General features: G+C 36.7%; 2 protein-coding genes and 1 pseudogene across 2 annotated transcripts in view; all 3 read left to right on the top strand.

The window, feature by feature from the left end:
• LOC102481032 (POU domain, class 5, transcription factor 1 pseudogene) overlaps positions 1-401 on the top strand; it is a 1,164-nt pseudogene extending 763 nt beyond the window's left edge.
• The window catches only part of SDHAF3 (succinate dehydrogenase complex assembly factor 3), an 81,255-nt gene that overhangs the window by 29,275 nt on the left and 30,441 nt on the right, over positions 1-21,539 (top strand). The gene's annotated exons all lie outside the window — the stretch shown is intronic.
• On the top strand, positions 19,995-20,459 carry LOC102475704 (ubiquitin-conjugating enzyme E2 L3-like). The gene is made up of 2 exons (XM_006157505.1): positions 19,995-20,021; positions 20,118-20,459. The coding sequence occupies exons 1-2, from the start codon at positions 19,995-19,997 to the stop codon at positions 20,457-20,459; spliced, it is 369 nt and encodes a 122-aa protein (XP_006157567.1).

Here is a 21,539-nt window from a genome sequence, read left to right on the forward strand (position 1 = left end):
AAAGAGTGAATCAGCATTGAGAATCCTTTCCGGGGCAACCTGTTGAACTTGTTCCTGTGGTGCCCAAAGCTCACGCTGCAGCAGATCGGCCATATCGCCCAGCGTCTCGGGCTCAAGACGTGGTTCCAGTGTGGTTCTGTAACCAGTGCCAGAAGGGCAAGAGGTCGACCAGTGACTACGTACAACGAGAAAATTTCGAGGCTGCTGGGTGTCCTTTTTCGTGGGTATCAGTATTCTTTCCACTCACCCCAGCGCCCCATTTTGGTACTCCAGGCTATGGGAGTCCTCATTTTGCTAAGTTCTCTACTCCTCCGCTCCTTTCCCTGAGGGGAAAGCCTTTGGCTACCTCTCTGTCACCACTCTGGACTCTCCTATGCATTCCAGTTGAGATGCCTGTCCTTCCTTTAACTGGGGAGCAGGGAAAGGGGAAAAGCCAGGGAAAGGCGTTTGTACATGGGCTTTGGGGATTAAGTTCTTCATTTATTAAGGAAGGCATTGGGGGTCACAAAAGTTGGTGGTAGGAAGTTTTGGGGAAATTTGTTGGAGGGAAGTTGAAGCTAAATTATGCTCTTGATTTTTATCCCCAGAACATTCATCCTTTTGTTCTTAAATAAAGCGTGGGACACAGTAAAAAAAAAAAAAACAAAAACAACAAACAAAAACAAAAACAAAAACACACATAGAAAGCCAAAGAATTTGAACAGACAGACTGACCTTACTGGGTTTCTCACTCTATCAGTATTTCACCTCTATGCAGTGAAGCCTTCATAAAAAAAAGAAACCGAGTCCGGGGACTTCTGGACAGTTGGACATGTGGAGGCTCTCAGGAAGGTGAGCAAGAAACTCCTACTTGAGTTGGGCGGAGGATTCCCTGCTGGGTTTCATTGTAAAATTGATTACTAATGCTTTCTGGAGAAGCAGAATCCCAACACATTTGGGGGTCACAGAAATGATCTTTATTGTGAGAGATGAGGAGGAAAACAGTGTGTTTTTTTCCTGACAATGATATGTTCCCATCATTATGGCATAGAGGGTATTTTTGCTGATCTAAAAATCCCCTTTACTCTGCCTATTCATCCCCTGCACCATCTTCTAATCACTGTCCATAGTTTTGCTTTTTTCAAGCGTGTCATATAGTTGGAATCATACAAAATATAGTCTTTTCAGATTGGTGCTTCTTCCATGTCATTTCTTGGCTCAATTATTCATTTCTTTTTTAGGGCTTCGATTAGTGTCCCATTGTCTGAATATGCAGTAGTTTGTCCATTTGCTGACTGAAAGAGGTGTTTCCAAGTTTTGACATTTATAAAGTGGCTGTCAACACCTGTGTGCTATTTTTTGTGAATGTATGTTTTCAGCTCTTTAGGGTAAATACTAAAGAAAGTGATTAAAAAAAAAAAAAGAAAGTGATTGCTGGATCTTATGTTAAGGGTATGTTCAGTTTTGTAAGAAACTGCCAAAGTAGCTGAACAATTTTGCGTATCCACCAGAAATGATAATTCCTATCAAATGTCCTCAATATTTGATAGTGCCGATGTTTTGGATTTTGGACAGTCTAATGAATATGTAGCGATATCTTATTGTGCTGTAGCTCGCATTTTCTTAATGACTAAGGATGATGAACATCTTTTTATGTACTAATTTGCTATCTGTATGTGATCTTTGGTGAAATGTCTACTCACATCTTTTGCTTGTTTTTTAATTGGATGTTTTTTCTATTGAATTTAAGAATTCTTTTCATATTCTGGATACTCGTCCTTTATCAGATATGTGATCCATAAATATTTTCTGATTGTCTATGCTTTTTTTAAATCCTTTTTTGTTAGCACATTATTTAAAAATTTATATTTTATCATTATACATCTCTATAACACACAGTATGGTTTTCAAAGTATGCATGTAGTACATGACAGTGAAATAAGGATATTACCATATACATCATTTTCAACGGAGGACTTGACATTCTTTTGTATGTTAAATGTTTCTTTTCTTTGCCCATTCCACCCACTCTCTGTGGCCCCCCTCCCTATGAGTCTCTCATATCTACACTTACCATCTCCACTATCATATCTTTGGATCCTTCCATATGTGTCATAGAGTGCAGACATTCAGTACATTTTGAATGGGGGTATATAGTGTGTGCCTTTAAAAGTCTAGCTCACTTTGCTTAGCATTAAAACTTCCTTATTTATGGGAGCAGCAGATGGTGTAGCGGTTACATCGCTGGACTCTCACATGGCCGACTGTGGTTCAAGTCCTGGACCTGAAGGCTTGAAACTCCTGACGGGCAAGTGTGTGTACATGTGTGCCCAAAAACCCAAGAGGAGAAGGGATTGTGGCTTGGCCATCCTCCTGAAGGGTGATTTCTTGTTTTCTGTCTCTCTGTCTCTCCTGTGAGCATATGCACCCCACAGCAAAAATCTCTTTTAAAAGAAAAACAACAGCAAGAACTTCCATATTCATCCACTTTGAATCAAATCACAGTCTCATTGTTTTTGTCTGAGTACTAGTTCATGGTATATATGTTCCACAGTTTTTCAACCCAGTCATCAGCTCTGGATACTTAGATTGATTCCATGTCTTAACAGTTGTGAACAATGGTATAATAAATGTGGTTGTGCAAGTGCCTTTCTGACTGAGTGTTGTCCTATCCTTTGAGTAAATACCAAGGAGCAGTATTATGGGTCATATGGTAGTTCTATGTGTGGATTTTTGAGGAACCTCCATATCGTATTTCACAGAGGTTGTGCTTCTTTTGGGGAGAGGTTTTTGCTATAGGGCGCATACGGTCGCCAGAAAGACAGAGACAGAGAGACAAAGCGAGAAATCACCCCCCAGGGAGATGGCCATGCCGCAGTCCCTTCTCCTCTATTCTCCTCTCGGGATCTTGGACACACATGCACATGCACATGCACCCGGCATGAGTTTAAGCCACCGGGTCTGAGACTTGAACTACAGTCGACTACATGGGAGTCCAATGACACAGCCATTATGCTAACTGCTGGTCCCTTACAGAGGTTGTACTAATTTACATTCCCATCAGCAGAGTCAGAGGATTCCCTTTTTACCACAGCTGCTCCAGTACTTGTCGTTCTTTATTTTTTTAACGCAGTTATTCTAACTAGAGTTAAATAGTATCTCATTGGAGTTTTAATTTGCATTTCCTTTAGGAAATGATTTGTTAAACATTTTAAAATATGCCTTTTAGCCATTTGTATATTTTTCTTGGAGAGTTGTCTATTCAGCTTGTTGCCCATTTTTCTGTTGGATTACTCATTTTTTAAGTGGGTGGACTGCATGAGTTCCTTTTGTATTCTTATTATCAATTCATTGTTGAGGAATAGCTTGCAAATATTTTCTACATTCTAAGAGTTGTCTCTTTACTCTAATTGTTGGCTTTTTTCCCCCTCTTTTTCTAAGCAGAAGCTTTTTAGCTTGATGTAATTCCACTTGTCTATTTTTGGGGATTACTGTCTGTGCTTTTAGGTTCTTATTTAAGAAATCTCCAGTGTCCACAAGAGTTTCCCCAATATTTTCAACCAGAAGTTTTATAGTTTGAGGTTTTACATTTAAATTTTTTATCTATTTTGAGTTGGTTCTTGTTAATGGTGATAGAGGTCTAGTTTCATCTTTATGTAGGTGGATATCTAGTTCTTCCAGCACCACTTGCTGAAAAGACTATTTTCCCCACTTCTTTGTCATGTATCCTTTGTCAAAGTTCAGTGGGCTGTATTACTTGGGGTTTATTTTTATATCCTGTATTCTGTTTCATTGGTCTGTGTGTCTGTTTTTGTGTCAGTGCCATGATGTTTTTATTATCACCACTTTGTAATATATTTTGAAGTCGGGTTTTTCCCCCCTCCTAACAGTCTTCTGAACAATGTCTTTATTTGGATGAAGTCCAATTTATTATTTTTCCTTTTATAGGTTATGGTTTTGGTGTCAAGTCTAAGAACTCTCTATGTATTCCTAGGTCCTGAAAATTTACTCCTCTTTTTTCTTGATAGTTTTATATTTTACATTTAAGTTCATGATCCATTTTGAATTAACTTTTTTTTCACAACACGAAATTTAGCTTAAAGTTCATTATTATTATTATTTTTTGTTTATGGATGTCTAGTTGCTTCAGTGTTGTTTGTGGAAAGGCAGTTTTTTCTGCATTGAATTGCTTAGTAAAAACTTAAACAGGTAGGGGCCAGCAAGTGGCATGGTGGTTAAGGCACTGAACTCCCACATGGCCAACCATGGTTCAAGTCCTAGACCTGGTGGCTTACTTTCTCACTTTCTCTCTCTCTCTGCCTTTCTTTCTCAGTCTCTCGCTGGGGAGTGCATGTGCCCTGTAGTAGATTAAAAAAAAAATAATGATACATAAAATGAAATAATTCTTTTAAAAAACAACTTAAGCATATTTGTGTGATTCTGTTTTGGGGTTCTCTCTTCTGTTCTGTTCTGTTGCTCTACCATTACTACACTGTCTTGTCACTGTAGCTATATATTGAGCTCTAACATTAGAAGAATAATTTCTCCCACAATAGTTTCTTTTTAAAGTTGTTTTTAACTATTCTAGGGCCTTTCTTTTTTTCTTTTACATTTTATAATATGCTTGTCTATGACTATAAAAGGTATTTTGGGGATTTGATAGGAATTGTGTTATCAGCTTGGAGATAACTGATGTCCTTACTGTGTTGAACCATTTCAATTTTAAAATATAAATTTAAAATGAATTAAAATGGAATAAAATTAAAAATTCAGTTTCCCAGTCTCAGTAACCATGTTTAAGTGTTTAATAATTACATTGGCTTGTGGCTACTCTTTTGGGCAGTGCAACTCTAAACTTCTATACTCTGTTTCTGGAACACCTCCACATTATTTAGCCTCACCACTTCTAATCCTTTTAGACTTGGCTCAGATGGCACCTGATCCTAATGACCTTTTCTTCCCTGTGCCTCATTTCTAAATCCAAGTCCTCCCACTGAACTCTATTCATTTCTATTTGTGGCAATTATTATTCTCTAACTCCTCTTCATTATTACAGTGTATGGAATTCCCTTGTTACTGTGTGCTTCCTCACTACATTATAAGCTATTCTGAATTAGAAATTATGAGATCATTTGTGTATCCTTGGCACCTGACATTTGTTGTGTACATGGTAAATAATTGGTGAAGTATGAACTATGGGATCACATCATGCTATTTTTATGGCGATTATTTATTTTCTAGAATCTGGGTCTTATACTTTTGGAGCAGGTATCATTTATATATATGTATACTGTTATTATAAATTCCAAACTGTCTTATCATTAGCTAATGTTTGAAGTATAATGAACACTTAGGGGGGGAGGGAGTTTTAACAACAGTGAACATAAATTGCATTCCAAATAGTCTTGATATTTTTGAAAATTTTGGGATAAGTTTGTTTAGATTTGCTTATGTTGACATTTTTTTAAAAAAGTAGTACATTTGTCAAAGAAGGAACAGTAGTGACACTCTGGAATCTCAGAGATAGGAGGACTAATACACAGGCCTAAGCCAAGCTACTTGGCTTGAGCTCATCAGCAAGGACTCTTGCCCAACCTGCTGTGGCAGAGGAGGGGCTCTTCAACTTTCAAGAGCCAATAGTAATCCTGTAATCTCAGAGAAAGAAGGAGCAACAGTGTGACTCTGAAATGTGAGAGAGAGAAGAGAAAGAAGGAGCAACAGGGAGACCATAAAGTCCCACAGATAGAAGGTAGGAGTTGCTGCCTGACGCATGCTGATGCTATTCTTCCCCATCCATGTCCAGTGCCAACAGGCAGGCCTAAGCCAAGCTGCTTAGTTTGAAATCATCACCAGGGACCCCCACTCAGCCTGCTGTGGCAGAGGAGGGGCCCTGTAGTCTGTACACTGCTCAAAATAATCTACCTAATACCTTACATTCTACCTGTCAGTGCAACCTTCATCCACATTGGGAGCAGTTAGGTTTAGGTATACAAGAACTAGACACCTGGAAATAGGAAACTCTGGAGTAATCCTTTCCCCATAACTCCCTCAGCAGTAAGAGGAGAGAAACTTTCTTATGAATACCTAAACCCTAAACTCTTACTGTGGATTCCATATTTCCATTCACAGTAGAGGAGGGAAATTGGCACAGAGCTTATGTTTATTATGAAGTGCAAGAGCACACAGCTACAGAAACAAAGATATAGGAAGAAGAGAGTATACCACCAGATGACTGAAAATCAAAGCAGGGGCTAGAGAAAGAGGAGAAAAATCAGGAAATACATCCTCCTCAAAAGATCATCACTCCTCAGCAACAGTGAATAAAATACACACACATACACAAATGTCAGAAAAAGAAATCAGAATTTTCATTGTGACAGTACTCAACAAGATATAATAGAAAACAGAGAACCAATTGCAGGAGATGAGAAAATCCTTCCATGGCATGATAGAGGAACTCTATAAGGATATAGACACACTGAGAAAGAATCAGACAGAACTTCCAGAGAGAAAGAATATGATGCAGGAAATAAAAACTTCCCTTGAAAGTATCAATGTAGAAGAGTGAATCTCTAACCTTCTAGACAAAATCTCCAGTTTATTCCAAGCAACTGAATAGAATAACCATTAAAAATGAGGACAATATATGGGAAAATCTAAACACCATTAGACAGCCAGATGTTCATGTAATAGGTATTCCAGAAAGTTCAAGAGCCAGGTAAAGACAGAGAAAACACCTTTCATAATACATCAGCTGAACATTTTCCAAATTTAGAGAAGCATGCAGAAAACCAAATCCAGGAGATACAAAGGACACCAAGTAGATATAAGAACATCCTCTCCAAGGCATATCATTACCAAATTTGTAAAAATCAAAGATAAAGAAAAAATTCTAAAATTGGCAAGAGAGTAATGCAAAGTTATATACAAAGGTAACTCCATTAGACTAATATCCAGTTTGTCAGCTGAAACAATACAGGCAAGGAAAGAATGGGAAGACATATTTAAAACTCTGAAATAAAAGCAATTTCAGCCAAGAGTAATATACCAAACAAGATTATCCTTCAACTGGAAAGAAAAGAGAAATGAAACATTCCCAGGTAAATACTGAAATTAGTTATCAAATTGAAACTGGCTCTTTAGGAAATACTTAAGGGACTACTGCCCAGGAAAGCTTAAGAGAGACAAATAGAAGTAAGAAAATACAAAACAACTAGACAAAAAGGATATATCCATACATATTGATAATAACATTGAATGTCAGGACTAAATGTAGATTCAACAGTTTACACACAAGCAGATTCACCATTAAAAATTACTATGATACAATTTTAAATAAAAACATTATACACTATTAGTACCAGCCTTTGCTTGGCAAAAGATATTGTGATCCCAAACATGAGATGGGAAACTCAGCACTAAGTTCCCTATGTAATTGATTTAGTTTCAGAATATCGTAGGCCCTTTAATGTGTCAGTGTCTAATCTTAGCAGAGTCCTGGCAATTGTATTTTAGTACATTACATAGACTCTTCCAGGATCTGGGACCAGCTAGTGGTGTAATGCTATGTCACTGGACTCCTACGTAGTTGACCGTGGTTTGAGTCCCGGGCCTGGTGGCTTGAACTCACACCAGGTGCACGTACATGCATGCCCGAGATCCCAAGAGGGGAATGGAGGAGAAGGGATTGTGGTGTGGCCACCCCCTGGGGATTTATCGCTTTCTGTCTCTCTGTCTCTGTCTTTCTGTTGAGTGCACGTGCCTTATGTCCAAAATTTTAAAAACAAAACAAAACAAAAAAAACATCTCAGATGAGCCTGGCCTTGGTTTGTGCCTTTCCCCCTAGAAATGAATCTGGTGTAAGAAGTATCAGCAGAAAATCATTTTTAGTCAAGGAAATCAGTATTTCAGAGCTGAAGTTCAGTATCCATCTCAGATGAGCCTGACAAATATCATTTATGGTATGAATTTTAGAGCATTTTGTGAAGCCATTGTTATCTTTTATTTGTTTAAAAATACATATTCAGGTGACTTCATTCAGGTGTTAGGGCTTTGGTCATTCCAATTAAGCTGTTAATAGTCACATCTTTTTCCATTTGTCGTGTTACTTTCCAGTTGGCAAGTGATTCTCATTTTATTATGTAGGGCTGTTCCTTTGTCATACACTTTTCCCTCAAGAAGGCATCATTTAGAAGAATAGTTTCATGGATTTGAATACAATTTGAATAGATTTGTATTGGTTATATTGTATATTCATTTTTAGCTTGAAACTTCTCTACAGTTATTATTTTCACAGTTATTGCTCCCATATGTTACTACTAGAACACTGACTCAGGTAAAACTGACCTTGTAAAATATTTGTACCCTGACAAACGTAAACTTGAGTATATGTAATCATTTTCTACTGATTTATATTATGAAATTTAAGATTTGGTGGGGGGGATCGGGCAGGTAGGTGGTGTAGTGGTTAAGGCGCTGGACTCTCACATGGCTGACTGCAGTTCGAATCCCAAACGTGGTTGCTTGAAACTCATGCCAAGTGTATGTGTGTGTATGCCCAAAATCCCAAAAGGAGAATGGAAGAGAAGGGATTGTGGCATGATTTCTCCCCCAGGGGCGATTTCTCATTTTCTCTCATTCTCTGTATCTCTCCAGTGAGTGCATGTACCCTGTAACAAAAATCTTTCTCTCTCTAAAAAAAGGGAAAGATTTGATGGGGGTTAGCTATTCAATATAATTTATTGACAAGTGTATATACTGGTACATTCAGTTTACAAGCTAATGACGTGTAGTGATTAGATATATAAAATAAATAATAGTGTATATACATGTAAACAATTTATTTTTGTATTTTTATGTTTTTGATGTTTTAGTAACTCAGCAATATAAAGAAAACATACTTGCCAACAAGATCTTAATTGAATAGTACATAACATAAAGAGGTCACCCATTTTTCTTTAAACTATTTTCTAGCAAAATAGAATGCATTTTTTCTAGGCTTGTTAGATTCCGGGTCTGTATTATTCATGTAATTAGTGCCAGCTGCTGTAACAGTCCCACAGTCTGGGTCTCTTAATATGATAGAAACCTGTCTTGTTCTTGAACTTTGTAAATGTTTCTATTCAGATAGCTCTCCTGCAGGAAATCTCCTCTAAATAGTGACGGTAGAATCTAAATGTCTTCATCCTCTAAATAGTGACAGTAGAATCTAAATGTCTTCAACAGTTTAGTCATCTGGCTATGTGTGTGTGACCTTTTAGATTTCTAGAATAAATGGGTGCTTTTCAAAACTTTAAATCCCTAAAGCATCTCATTCACTAGCCTTTCATCTCAAGTTTTTTTGATTAGTCTGTTATTTGCTCCCGGTGTTATCCCTTGGCCCAGGCCTTGACTTTCATGTTTTTGATATACAACCTCATGTTAGCTCCCCTCTCTAGCCTCTGGAAGAGTTCAAAATAAGGCAGGATAAAGGCAGTTCATTTGAGCTGGTCCTTCAGGAAGTCACCAAATGGGTTAAAACCAATAACTCCATTTCTCTGAGAAGATCTGTTCTGCCTCCTCTAGTACTTCATACCTATACAGGGGAATGTGGGCTGATGTCTTTAAACCCATTGCTCATCTAGGGTGCTTAGAAATGGGTCATATTAAGTTAAAGTACCACAAAGCTCTCTTAACAAAATTCAGCTTTCCTAACTAAATGTTTTCCTGATTGCTACAAGCTTTCCATTAGTTTGTAGAACTCTGAGAAAGCTGATTCTGACAGTTCTTGGCCAGTTTACTTTGTTGCTGTGTGGGGAGATAGACTATTGGATTTCCCAACTCCATTATTTTAGTGGACATCCAGTTGTACAATTTTTATTTGAGAATAGTACTGTGCTGATGACACTGAGAAAGGAAAAATGATAATAAGAATGTGTTGTTAAGAATAGGCCAATGAAAAGGTATCTGGAAAGAAATGTGCTGTCGGTAATAGTAAATATTACAACTGTTGTGAAAGGCAGATATGTCCGGGTTTGAGGTTAGATTTTTGAATTTGGTGATGCCACAGGTTTAGAGTTTAAAAGTTACTCTGTGGAAGGAATAGAAAAGGGCTTCTGAGGTGTACTCTTTGGAGAACAAGTACTGTCAATGTGTATAAAGAAACTGAAATGAGGGCATTAAAATTTTTTTCTTTTTTTTTCAAAAAGAAAACTATTTTTGGAATTTAGTGTAAGGATGTTAGTTTTTACTTATATAGGTTTCTTTGTGATTTTTAAAATTTGTGTACAATTTATGGGACTCCTGCTTCACAATTAGGTGCTGATTGGTTGGGATTAGAGGAAGGCATAATAATGACAGCAGTGTTTTTCTGCTTAGTTTTTATCAGAATCATTAATTCGTACTAAAAGAAATAAGAAAAACTTGAATGCTGAGTATTATCTTATTTTCTGCTATCTTTTTTTTTTTTTTCCTTCATATTACCATTTTGTACCCCTCTCCAACTCAGGGAGCTTATTTTCTAGTCACCATAATATCAGAGCTTTAAAATCTGCTGAATCAACTTTGAGGCAGACTGGTTAGGTAATAGAATAGAATAGCTAGCAGAAAATCAGTCATGATAAAACATTGACAAAGGAAATGGGATTTGAGACTAATCAGTCCACTCCATCCTGAGAGAAGCCTACATCCCTCCTTGCCCTTTGTTTTTCCTAAAACTAACATTGTAACCTAAAGACAAACGAAAAAGGACAATTGGTATCAAAACCCAAGGCAGGAAAACTCTTAAGTTTGAAATTTTAAAAATCTAGGCCTAATGAAAACTATAAACTAGTAAATTTGACTTAGTGGGAAATTACGGGGAAAAGGACACATACCTCTCGAAAGATAATCGGACACCCCTACCTAAAGGATGTAAAAATTAACCACAACTGGCCACAATTTAAGGCCAAAAGGGCACCCATACCATGAGCCTAAATGATGTAAGAATTCTTGGGATAATTAACCTCTGCTACTTCATATAAGCCTTATAAAAACCAGTGTGAAGTAGGAGGCAGGAACCCTTAGAATATAGTTAAGATGTAGGCCCAAGATGAAATCACAAGATAGCTAAGTTTTGGGATGAAGACACAATAGCTCAGTTGTTGCTGAACTGTTTGATTAACTTAGGACAAAGACCTTTTTTCCTGGAACCATCATATTCTTGGAAAAAGGTAATGGTTTTTATAGCCCAAATCTTTTAGGCAAAGAGACTCTTGACCTTCATACCAATTTCAATATTAGGAAGAATAATTGGACCCATCCAGCATGTGACTCCCCCTCCTCAGTCATGAGGAAACCACATGCACCACCTGAGAACAAGCATGATCAAAACCCCTCTGACCCAGATTAAAACTCCATGCTCCAGTTCCTTGATGGCAGCCTACTCAGGATCCGCTCTCTGCTTGGGAGCTTTGCTCTTTCTTCTCTCTCTTAATAAACTGTGCTTGCTTACCTATGTCCACAATTCTATTTCTTTGTGAGCTATGAGCAAGAACCCCTGTCTCGCTGTGAATTCTAAGTCTAATCACCCCTGCCCTTCCACATTCCCTGTGTCAACTTGCACAACTGATTTTTACAAATTCTTTCTACTATCTAATCTATACTCAGAGTATAGGTTATCCAATTCTCTATTACTTTCATTTCCCTTTCAGTCTTCTGTCATATTTAAAATCATACAGGCCTACAGATAATTTATAAAAAGGTGATAAGATAAAATTCCAGTGACTCTTGCCAGTTGCCAAGGTCAAATACCAGAGGCATTTAATTTTAACTATTTGGAACTACCAAAAATTCCACTAAATTTCAAAAGTGTATTTAAAAATATAATTTAGATTGAGTCATAATCTCTTGGGAATTTCAAAATAATTTCTCTCTAGTGATTTATAAGTTTTTTTTTTTTTTTAAAAAACTCCATCTATAATTAGACTGGAAAAGGGAGAATATGATCAGGGAAGTTTTAATTGCTCCCAAAGTGTGTTTTACCAAAGTAATAACATTTTTTTTGGGGGGGGGGAGAGGTTTTTGCTATAGGGCACATATGCTCACCAGACAGAGAGAGACAGAGAGACAGAAAGGCTCCCATATGTTACTACTAGAACACTGACTCAGGTAAAACTGACCTTGTAAAATATTTGTACCCTGACAAACGTAAACTTGAGTATATGTAATCATTTTCTACTGATTTATATTATGAAATTTAAGATTTGGTGGGGGGGATCGGGCAGGTAGGTGGTGTAGTGGTTAAGGCGCTGGACTCTCACATGGCTGACTGCAGTTCGAATCCCAAACCTGGTTGCTTGAAACTCATGCCAAGTGTATGTGTGTGTATGCCCAAAATCCCAAAAGGAGAATGGAAGAGAAGGGATTGTGGCATGATTTCTCCCCCAGGGGCGATTTCTCATTTTCTCTCATTCTCTGTATCTCTCCAGTGAGTGCATGTACCCTGTAACAAAAATCTTTCTCTCTCTAAAAAAAGGGAAAGATTTGATGGGGGTTAGCTATTCAATATAATTTATTGACAAGTGTATATACTGGTACATTCAGTTTACAAGCTAATGACGTGTAGTGATTAGATATATAAAATAAATAATAGTGTATATACATGTAAACAATTTATTTTTGTATTTTTATGTTTTTGATGTTTTAGTAACTCAGCAATATAAAGAAAACATACTTGCCAACAAGATCTTAATTGAATAGTACATAACATAAAGAGGTCACCCATTTTTCTTTAAACTATTTTCTAGCAAAATAGAATGCATTTTTTCTAGGCTTGTTAGATTCCGGGTCTGTATTATTCATGTAATTAGTGCCAGCTGCTGTAACAGTCCCACAGTCTGGGTCTCTTAATATGATAGAAACCTGTCTTGTTCTTGAACTTTGTAAATGTTTCTATTCAGATAGCTCTCCTGCAGGAAATCTCCTCTAAATAGTGACGGTAGAATCTAAATGTCTTCATCCTCTAAATAGTGACAGTAGAATCTAAATGTCTTCAACAGTTTAGTCATCTGGCTATGTGTGTGTGACCTTTTAGATTTCTAGAATAAATGGGTGCTTTTCAAAACTTTAAATCCCTAAAGCATCTCATTCACTAGCCTTTCATCTCAAGTTTTTTTGATTAGTCTGTTATTTGCTCCCAGTGTTATCCCTTGGCCCAGGCCTTGACTTTCATGTTTTTGATATACAACCTCATGTTAGCTCCCCTCTCTAGCCTCTGGAAGAGTTCAAAATAAGGCAGGATAAAGGCAGTTCATTTGAGCTGGTCCTTCAGGAAGTCACCAAATGGGTTAAAACCAATAACTCCATTTCTCTGAGAAGATCTGTTCTGCCTCCTCTAGTACTTCATACCTATACAGGGGAATGTGGGCTGATGTCTTTAAACCCATTGCTCATCTAGGGTGCTTAGAAATGGGTCATATTAAGTTAAAGTACCACAAAGCTCTCTTAACAAAATTCAGCTTTCCTAACTAAATGTTTTCCTGATTGCTACAAGCTTTCCATTAGTTTGTAGAACTCTGAGAAAGCTGATTCTGACAGTTCTTGGCCAGTTTACTTTGTTGCTGTGTGGGGAGATAGACTATTGGATTTCCCAACTCCATTATTTTAGTGGACATCCAGTTGTACAATTTTTATTTGAGAATAGTACTGTGCTGATGACACTGAGAAAGGAAAAATGATAATAAGAATGTGTTGTTAAGAATAGGCCAATGAAAAGGTATCTGGAAAGAAATGTGCTGTCGGTAATAGTAAATATTACAACTGTTGTGAAAGGCAGATATGTCCGGGTTTGAGGTTAGATTTTTGAATTTGGTGATGCCACAGGTTTAGAGTTTAAAAGTTACTCTGTGGAAGGAATAGAAAAGGGCTTCTGAGGTGTACTCTTTGGAGAACAAGTACTGTCAATGTGTATAAAGAAACTGAAATGAGGGCATTAAAATTTTTTTCTTTTTTTTTCAAAAAGAAAACTATTTTTGGAATTTAGTGTAAGGATGTTAGTTTTTACTTATATAGGTTTCTTTGTGATTTTTAAAATTTGTGTACAATTTATGGGACTCCTGCTTCACAATTAGGTGCTGATTGGTTGGGATTAGAGGAAGGCATAATAATGACAGCAGTGTTTTTCTGCTTAGTTTTTATCAGAATCATTAATTCGTACTAAAAGAAATAAGAAAAACTTGAATGCTGAGTATTATCTTATTTTCTGCTATCTTTTTTTTTTTTTTCCTTCATATTACCATTTTGTACCCCTCTCCAACTCAGGGAGCTTATTTTCTAGTCACCATAATATCAGAGCTTTAAAATCTGCTGAATCAACTTTGAGGCAGACTGGTTAGGTAATAGAATAGAATAGCTAGCAGAAAATCAGTCATGATAAAACATTGACAAAGGAAATGGGATTTGAGACTAATCAGTCCACTCCATCCTGAGAGAAGCCTACATCCCTCCTTGCCCTTTGTTTTTCCTAAAACTAACATTGTAACCTAAAGACAAACGAAAAAGGACAATTGGTATCAAAACCCAAGGCAGGAAAACTCTTAAGTTTGAAATTTTAAAAATCTAGGCCTAATGAAAACTATAAACTAGTAAATTTGACTTAGTGGGAAATTACGGGGAAAAGGACACATACCTCTCGAAAGATAATCGGACACCCCTACCTAAAGGATGTAAAAATTAACCACAACTGGCCACAATTTAAGGCCAAAAGGGCACCCATACCATGAGCCTAAATGATGTAAGAATTCTTGGGATAATTAACCTCTGCTACTTCATATAAGCCTTATAAAAACCAGTGTGAAGTAGGAGGCAGGAACCCTTAGAATATAGTTAAGATGTAGGCCCAAGATGAAATCACAAGATAGCTAAGTTTTGGGATGAAGACACAATAGCTCAGTTGTTGCTGAACTGTTTGATTAACTTAGGACAAAGACCTTTTTTCCTGGAACCATCATATTCTTGGAAAAAGGTAATGGTTTTTATAGCCCAAATCTTTTAGGCAAAGAGACTCTTGACCTTCATACCAATTTCAATATTAGGAAGAATAATTGGACCCATCCAGCATGTGACTCCCCCTCCTCAGTCATGAGGAAACCACATGCACCACCTGAGAACAAGCATGATCAAAACCCCTCTGACCCAGATTAAAACTCCATGCTCCAGTTCCTTGATGGCAGCCTACTCAGGATCCGCTCTCTGCTTGGGAGCTTTGCTCTTTCTTCTCTCTCTTAATAAACTGTGCTTGCTTACCTATGTCCACAATTCTATTTCTTTGTGAGCTATGAGCAAGAACCCCTGTCTCGCTGTGAATTCTAAGTCTAATCACCCCTGCCCTTCCACATTCCCTGTGTCAACTTGCACAACTGATTTTTACAAATTCTTTCTACTATCTAATCTATACTCAGAGTATAGGTTATCCAATTCTCTATTACTTTCATTTCCCTTTCAGTCTTCTGTCATATTTAAAATCATACAGGCCTACAGATAATTTATAAAAAGGTGATAAGATAAAATTCCAGTGACTCTTGCCAGTTGCCAAGGTCAAATACCAGAGGCATTTAATTTTAACTATTTGGAACTACCAAAAATTCCACTAAATTTCAAAAGTGTATTTAAAAATATAATTTAGATTGAGTCATAATCTCTTGGGAATTTCAAAATAATTTCTCTCTAGTGATTTAAAACTTGTTTTTTTTTTTTTTTAAAAAAAAAACTCCATCTATAATTAGACTGGAAAAGGGAGAATATGATCAGGGAAGTTTTAATTGCTCCCAAAGTGTGTTTTACCAAAGTAATAACATTTTTTTTTGGGGGGGGGGAGAGGTTTTTGCTATAGGGCACATATGCTCACCAGACAGAGAGAGACAGAGAGACAGAAAGCGAGAAATCACCCCCCAGGGGGAATGGCCACACCGCATTCCCTTCTTCATTCTCCTCTTGGGATCTTGGGCATGCACACACATGCGCCCAGCATGAGTTATAAGCCACTGGGTCCGGGACGCGAACTATGGTCGACTACGTGGGAGTCCAGTGACATAGCCATTATGCTAACTGCTGGTCCCAATAACATTTATTTTTTAATTGGAAAATAATAATAGTATATTATAGAAATAATTGAAAATAGAAGCACTAGAACTATTTCCTATAGCATATTGGTTTAAATAATGTTAACAATTTTTATGTTTATTAGTTTATTAGTATAGCAATTTTAAGAAATCTTAGAGTTGAGCATTCAATTTTATGAATATGTTTAAAATATTCATGTTTTACTGTTATGTGAGGATTAGTATAAAAACTTATCTATATGCACTCGAGACTGTGTACACACACACACACACACCCCTTGGAAGTTTGGGCCTAGTTCAGTGAGGTGGGAAAATTCATTGAGGGATAAAGGACCACAAAGCCTGTGGGATACAGAATCTCTACTTCTCTTTATTTCTTATATTCTTGATCTTACAAAACAAATGAGAAAGGTGTTAGAGAATCCTGGTGGAAGTCCCCTTTATTCAGTACAGGGCATGAGATTTTCAGTTCGCACAGTCATTGTCTTACTCTTTTTGGTACTGTAGTGACTAAGAATTTTGGTAATAGCAGTTGTTCTGGTTTCAACATATTTAAAACTAAGGTCTGTTTCAACATAATGAAGATCACATATGAAAAGCTATACATAATATTTACTCAGTGTTGAAAACCTGAAAGCTAGAAACAAGATAAGGATGCCTGCTCTTACCACTTCTTTTCAGCGTAATAGTGGCATTCCTAGCCAGAGCAATTAGGCAAGAAAAGACATTAAAGGCACCCAGATCAGAAAGGAAGAAGTAAATTCTCTTCTATGTGGAGACCACATGATCTTATACAAAGAAAACCATAAAATTTCACCAAAAGCTGTTAGCACTAATAAGTAAATTCAATAAAGTTGTAGGATACAAAATCAGCATATAAAAATATTTCACTTGTGGGGAACCAGCAGTTAGCGTAATGGCTATGTTGCTGGACTCCCACGTAGTCGACCGCAGTTCGCGTCCCGGACCCGGTGACTTAAAACTCACGCCGGGCGCGTGTGCGTGCGTGCCCAAGATCCCGCGAGGAGAATGGAGGAGAAGGGATTGCGGCGTGACCAGCCCCCCTGGGGTGTGATTTCTCGCTTTCTGTCTCTCTGACTCTCTCTGTCTGTCTGGCGAGCGCATGCGCCCTATCGCAAAAAACCTCTCAAAAAAAAATTTCACTTGTGTACACTCATTAAAAAAAAACTATTTGAAAAGGAAAAAAGTAATTCTGTTTACAATAGTCTCAAAAGAATAAAGTATTTAGTAATAACCTTACTAAGGAGATGACAGACCTGTATATTGAAAACACTATTGAAAGAAATTTAGAAAAGACATAAATCGAATGAAATCTAGTGTTCATGGATTAGAAGAATTAAAATTGTCAAAATGTTCATACGACCCACAGCTATGGACAATCTGTCAATGCCTTTCAGAATCCTAGTGGCATTTTTTTTAAAACCAGAAGTAGAAAGAAAATTGTAAGATTCATATGGAATCAGAAAGGGCCCTGAATAGTTGAAAAAAATTTTACAAAAGAATGAAGCTGAAGTCATTGTTATACAAAGGAGACCTCTAACATATTTCCTGATTTTAAAATATTATGAAGCTACAGTAATTAAAATAATATGGTATTGTCATAAAGACAGACCTGTAGAACAGGATAAAGAGTACAGGAAAAAAACTGCCATAGGCAGTCAGCTAATCTTTGGCAGGTTTCCAAAAATGTATAATGGAGAAAGGATAGTCTATTAAATAAATGGTATGGGGAAAACTATTTTCTTGTACAAGAATGCAGTTGGGTCTTATCTTGCATGATCCAAAAAAACCAACACAAAATTGATTAAAATCTTAAAACATAGACTTGACACTAAAGTTTGCAAAAGAAAACATACTGGAAAAGCTTCATGACATTTGTTCTTGGCAATGATTTTTTTGGATATGACACCAAGAGAACAGACAACAAGGCAAAAAATAAAATTGGGACTTCATTAAACTGTACAGTGAATGAAACAATGCTAGAGACAACCTACACAATGGGAAAAGCTATGTGCAAACTATACATCTAATAAGGGATTAATTTCTAACATGCATAAGGAACACCTTTATCACAATACCAGAATATCAAATAACTTGAGAAGATGACTAACTCCTCCATGGGAGCTGAGAACTAGTGCTTTCAAAGAATAAGGATAATCAAGATTTTCTGTTGAGACTTCACCCACTAGCCCCCATTCTTGAGTAGAGGGGCAAAGGGCAGGCCTTCAGAAGAGTGACTCCTTCGTGGGATCTGAGAACTAGTGCTTTCAGGAACTAAGAGTAATGAAGATTTTCTGCTGTGAATTCACTCTCCAGCCCCCATTCTCAAGTGGTAGGGCACACTGTATCCTTCAAAACCACCACAGTTTTTATTTTTTGCTTTCTTTTAGAACAAATAAATTTTTGTTGCTTTTTTTCCTTTTTCTTTCTCTCACTCCATCTTTTATTATTTTTTCTCTTTCTCTATTTTCTTATCCTTTTTCATTTACCCCATCACTTTGCTGCTTAACCTCCACTCACAGAGTGTCTAGACAGGTCTAAGTGAACTGTAGCCAAACATCCAAATACTATTAGGATCAACATATTCCTCAATTCCCACTGAATCACCCACACAAAATGAGGAAAATAGAACAGCAAAGAGATTGCAGATCTCCTTCTCCTACAAGCCTCTGAATGCTCAGATTGAACTTCTAGAAATTAGGAAGAAATATATGACCCATCAGGTGACTATAAATCACTGCAGAGACACAATATGAGAAATCAAGAAAAGACTTCCCCTCCAAAGGAAAAGAATAACTTCTCTGCATCCACAGACAGTACAATGGAACTTATAGAAACGTCTGATAAAGAACTTAGAATATTCATAGTGATAAAGCTAACAAAGATGCAAGAGAAGAGAGCCAGTGAACTCCAGGAGAGGAAGGAGAAAAGAGCTGATGAGTTCCAGGAGGTGAAGTTTTTACATGATCTGAAAGAGGAAATACACAACATAAAATAGAATCATATGGAACTGTTAGAGATGAAGGCTGTAATACAGGAAGTCAAAACCTCCCTTGAAAGTATTAAAAACAAAATATACAGAAGATCGAATCTCAGAAGAAAACAGAATTGCTGACCTAAAATATTCATCATGAAGACTGAGAAAATAGCCCCCCCCAAATGAGAATAATATACAATAAATACTAGATACCATTAAACATCCAAGCATCTGGATAATCATTATCCTAGAAGGTGAAGAGACTAAGAAGGGCATTGATAATCTCTTCCATGAAATCCTGAAAGAAAACTTTCCATACCTAGAGAGGCATTCAGAGATCTAAGAAATACAAAAGACCCCGAATAGAATCAACCCAAGAAGATCTTCTCCAAGACACATACACACACACACACACACACACACACACATATACATATTAAATAATATATAATATTAATATATATAATTATATATGTAATTTATATTTTTCATATATATATATAAACAAATTCACATATATATATGTGTGTATATATATATTTATATAAACAAGAAATGGTGAATTATTTGTTGACCATAACATATATGATTAAGCCACTATACAATGTATTCTGGATGGAAATCGCATTTTGTATGTTGAGATGATCAGTGAATGAATGTAAAATAAATTAATTTAAAAAACAATATCAAATAACTTGATTAAGAAATAAGCAAAGAATAGATACTTTTTCAAAGAGGAGATACAAATGAAAAATAGATATATGAAAATATGCTCAACATTACTAATGGTCAGAGAAATGCAAGTTTAACTATTATGAAATGGCATCTTTTATTTAGGATGATTGTTACTAGAAAAGAAAGCTAATTTTGGCAAGGAAATGAAATTGGAAACTTGTACACTGTTTTTGAGAATCTAAAATGGTACAGTTGCGAGATCCAAGATGGCAGCCAGCAGGAAGTTGATGAAGGAGCTTGTAGAAATCCACAAATGTGGAATGAAATACTTCCATAACATCCAGATTGATTAAGCTAATTTATTGACTTGGCAAGGACTTATTGTTCCTGAAAACCCTCCATATGACAAGGGGGCCTTCAGAATCGAAATCAACTTTCCAGCAGAGTACCCATTCAAACCACCAAAGATCACATTTAAAACAAAGATCTGTCACCCAAACATTGATGAAAAGGGGCAGGTCTGTCTGCCAGTAATTAGTTCTGAAAACTGGAAACCAGCCATCAAAACCGACCAAGTAATCCAGTCCCTCTCAGCACTGGTGAACGACCCCCAACTCAAGCACCCCCTCCTTGCTGATCTAGCTGAAGTATACTCTAAAGACCATAAAAAATTCTGTAAGAATGCTGAAGAGTTTATAAAGAAATATGGGGAAAAGCGACCTGTGGACTAAAATCTGCCATGATTGAGTCCAGCAAGTGTGAGCAGAGACCCCGAGCACTGCATCAGACACTCCGCAAAGCAGGACTCTGGAAAATTGACACATGTCACCACCTGGTGTTCACTTGTGGCAGTTACTAGCTTTTTACAGTTTTCTTAATCAAAAGTGGTCTAGGTAACCTGTAAAGAAAGGATGAAAAATTTAAGATGTTTTAAGAAAATAAATAAATAAAATGGTACAATTGTTATAAAAAGTAGTATGGAAGTGTTTCATAATATTAAAAATAAAACTACCAGCACCCAAACATCTGGATAATCAATGTCCCAGAAGGTGAAGAAGCTAATAAGGGCATTGACAATCTATTCCATGAAACCCTAGAAGAAAACTTTCCAAACCTAGAGAGCCAATCAGCTATCCAGATTCAAGAAATACAAAGGACTCCTCATAGAATCAATCCAAGAAGATCTCCAAGACACATCATAGCCAGGTAGGCCAAATCCACAGGCAAAGACAAGATACTAAAATTGGCAAGAGAGAAATGTCAGGTTACTTACAAAAGTTATCCCATCCAGAAAACATCAGACCTCTCATTGGAAACAATGTGAGCAAAGTAAGAGAAAAATATTTTCAAAGTGTTAAATGGAAAACAGTTTCAACCAAGAATATAATACCTGGCAATATTATCCTTCATATGGGAAAAAAAGATAAAAAAATTCTCAGATAAACAAAACCTGAAAGAATTTACCAACACCAAACCAGCTCTTCAAGAAGTTCTGACGGGAGTGCTTTACCAGGAAAACTAAAGACACACAGAAATAAGAGAACAAAAAGCAACCAAGAAAATGACCAACTTATTGCTAGGGACAAGTCTGGACATATTAATAATAGTGTTGAATGTTAACTTCCAGGATTTAAACAGAAAGATTGGGCCACAGTAACAGTGCAAATTAAAAGAAAAGTGATTAATTACATGAGACTGAACTGTTTACACAAAATTTTATGACTTTTGACTAAAATATTACTGATTTTTTTTACTATGCTTTATTTTCCAGATTTAAGGAATTTTCTTTCTTTTGAGTTGTTGATAGGTTC

The sequence above is a fragment of the Tupaia chinensis genome, unplaced genomic scaffold (assembly GCF_000334495.1).
Source record: "Tupaia chinensis unplaced genomic scaffold, TupChi_1.0 Scaffold000544_1, whole genome shotgun sequence".
NCBI lineage: Eukaryota > Metazoa > Chordata > Mammalia > Scandentia > Tupaiidae > Tupaia > Tupaia belangeri.

Excerpts from the sequence above, each read along its gene's own strand:
- LOC102475704 (XM_006157505.1), top strand. The coding sequence starts at position 19,995 with ATGGCAGCCAGCAGGAAGTTGATGAAG. Across the intron at positions 20,022-20,117 it reads CCAGCAGGAAGTTGATGAAG|GAAAACCCTCCATATGACAA; the intron begins GAGCTTGTAGAA and ends CTTATTGTTCCT.